Consider the following 2,898-nt stretch of genomic DNA (forward strand, 5'->3'; position numbering starts at 1 on the left):
CTTGCCATTACAGTATTGAGAAGGCTTACATATGATTATTAAAGGTAAATATAAATGTAAAGGGAATTTGACTGGTTTATGATTTTCACACAATTTTCCGCCAAGCACACAAATTGTAATTGTATAGTTATTTGTGTAAATAACACTCAGCATCTGTCTACCACATCAGATCCTCAGCTTCCTGATATGTTGTTCATTTTGTTATCCCTTGCGCCTAGCTAGTACAGTGCCTGACACGTAAAAGATCCCAAGTAAACATTCGTTGAAGCAATGAAGTAATGAATAAATAAACTAAATGGGGTCAGACAGCAGAAACAGTGCAATACCTAAGAACAAGCAACAAGTAAACGTGAAGAAAATTTCTCAACTGGGGAAATGAGGTACACAACACTAGAGAGTGACTGCCCAATCTTGCTCATGGAATAAGGATTTTCTGCCTTAAGTACATTATAGTCATTCAACCAAAATTTATTGAGCACCTACTATGTGCCAGGCACTTTTCTAGGGACTAGGGCTGCAGTGAACAAGCATGCATGATCTCTGCGTTCAAAAAGCTGACATGTTTTTCATCTATACTAAAATACACTCTAGCGTTTTAACATCTCTGAAATAGAGATGCCTCTTGCAATCAGTATGGTGTCAAGGGTTTAACTGGCATCATTTTTTCCTTCTAAATGGTACATAAAATATTAGGGCTTCTTACTACTCATAGTGAATTACCTAGATTTAGATTTAAAGTCATGTTATGAATAGGAAATGTACCCGCTAAGCTTTTAAAGTCTTGTTCTGCTAAAACTTAAGCACACAGTTAAGTACTTGTTTTTAAATGAAATACAGACCGCTGATCAATTTGTACACTGTTTGAATCCATGAGATGTACAAAGGTTTACTTAAAACAATGCAAAAGGCCATAAACATTTTCTTTACTTTTCCTATGCAAGACAGCTACCATTTATTGTAAACAATGCAAAAGGCCATTTTCTTTACTTTTCCTATGCAAGACAGCTACCATTTATTGTAAACAATAACAATGCCATAGGTTTCACTGTCACAAACCTTACTGAACCATTCAGGGCTTTTCTTTTTAGCCAGTGATAGTGTTGTAACAAATCCAGCCAGCATTCCCGCTGCAGCAACAGTTCCAAGGAAAATTCCACCTGCCGAGGGTGGGGGCGGGGGAAGAAAGATTTTTTTAAAACCTGAAGCTAAGAAGATGTACACAGGTAAATTTCAGACACTGTTTAAGTTACATTCAAAATCCCTTTTGCAACTCGAGAAACCAAGGTTAAGCAGTTCTTGCCAAAGGTAAATGACAGCGGTAGAAGCGTGCGTGACCTCTGGCTCCTGGGGTTATTCTGAGGTATGAGAACTGGCGCAGAGCATGGGCGCGGGTTCCCTTCCCTTCTCCTCCCGGGCAGGGGAGGAAAAGAGAGATAGAGACAGAGAAGGGCCGGCACGAAAAGAAAAAAACTGCAGAGGGGATGTGGAAATACGGCACGCAGGGGAGAAGAGCTGGCGGGGTCTGCGACCCGACGGGGGAGCCCGCGGTTTGCCCGCCCCGGGCCGTCAGACCCACAGGCTGAACCACGGGCAAGCACCAGCCAGGGACTGGGTGGGAATGTCCGGCCCCGTGCAAGCCAGCGCCCGGGATGAGCTCGACGCACACCCGCACCTCACCACACCACACCTTTAACCAAGAAAAGCCGGTCGTCCGGGGGTCCCGGAGCTTCCAGCCGAGAGGACGGCTCCGCAGCCCCAGCGCCCGCTGCCCCCATGTCTAAGTCCTCCCTCCTGCGTCCGGCGCCAACGGGACCCGGGTGGAAGCGAGAGCGAGGTGGAGAAGAAAGGTTCCGCCGACACCTCCCCCTGTGCAACCTGGAGACGGTCCGGGTAAGGCCTCTGTCCCTACCCCCTCTCTCCGCCGCCGCGGGACGGGGCAGATGTGGTGGCTGCACGCAGTGTCCCCAGCACAGCGCCGGGGGCGGCGTCCTCCCGGGCCGTCTCCCCCGGAGGATCACTCTCGCCTTCTCCAAGGTGGTGATCACCGAGCTTTAGTAATTACCGCGTTTGAAAGCATGCTCAGCCCTGACTCTAGGAGGCAGTGAGGGGATTCACATGGTGCCTGGGCTCCCGGGCCGCTTCGACACCCTGGAGCTCAGCTTCCTGATCAGCCTTACACCATGTCCAAAGATTCAGCCAGCGCCAACAGTGTACGACGGTAAAAAGCAGGCCTCAGTCTTTCCTCTGTACTTTTCTGGGAAGTGTCATAACAGTCGTCAGCTTCGATGTGAGCGACAGGCTTATCCTTGGAAGAGAGCAGGGCTAAGGAGATGACTGAATGAGTGGCACAACCCCAGCAGGAGAGAGGCCCCTTCCAAGAGCTTGCTAATACCGAGCTTCGAGGGTGTCCTAGAACTGCTGGGGAAGCTGGCAGTTAGCAGGCCTGGTCTTCACAGTCAGGGAGGCTGATTTGCCAAAGGTGATGGATCCTGTAAATGGCCATTGAGAGGAGGAGGCTGGTAGTCATAGAAAATCTTTCCAGCCTCCGAAACGGAGACATATGACATCATCTTTAAAGTGAAGCAGTCTGCCATTTTTTTCTCTTACTCTAGGACATGAGCTTCTTGAGGATGAGGGTGAAGATCTATATTAATTTTTATATTCCCCAGCTCTCAGCGTATTAGCTGGTCATGCACGATAAATGTATGCATCTATTTTTAAATCAGTCAAATGCAATTAATGGCCTAAACCTGGGCTCAGATCCTAGACCACTTCTCAGCTGTGTGAACTTGGGTTTTGTCAGGCTGGGTCACAGACCCTTCAAACCCGACCTGTGCAGACTGGGTCACAGACCCCTCATATGCAGGTCATGAGCTAGGTAATTGGAAAGATCCTGGG

At 48.1% G+C, this 2,898-nt stretch overlaps 1 protein-coding gene across 1 annotated transcript in view; it reads right to left on the bottom strand.

Moving 5' to 3' along the window:
* Nucleotides 1–1,839, bottom strand: part of TMEM242 (transmembrane protein 242) — a 35,737-nt gene extending 33,898 nt beyond the window's left edge. The window contains exons 1-2 of the mRNA XM_008569899.1: nucleotides 1,688–1,839; nucleotides 1,057–1,157 (exon numbers count right to left, since the gene is read on the bottom strand). Coding sequence (XP_008568121.1) covers nucleotides 1,057–1,157; nucleotides 1,688–1,775 — 189 coding nt within the window. The 5' untranslated portion in view covers nucleotides 1,776–1,839. The remainder of the gene's footprint in view (nucleotides 1–1,056; nucleotides 1,158–1,687) is intronic.
* Between the last annotated feature and the right edge of the window lie 1,059 nt (nucleotides 1,840–2,898).

Source organism: Galeopterus variegatus, unplaced genomic scaffold, assembly GCF_000696425.1.
Source record: "Galeopterus variegatus unplaced genomic scaffold, G_variegatus-3.0.2 Scaffold541, whole genome shotgun sequence".
Classification (NCBI taxonomy): Eukaryota; Metazoa; Chordata; class Mammalia; order Dermoptera; family Cynocephalidae; genus Galeopterus; species Galeopterus variegatus.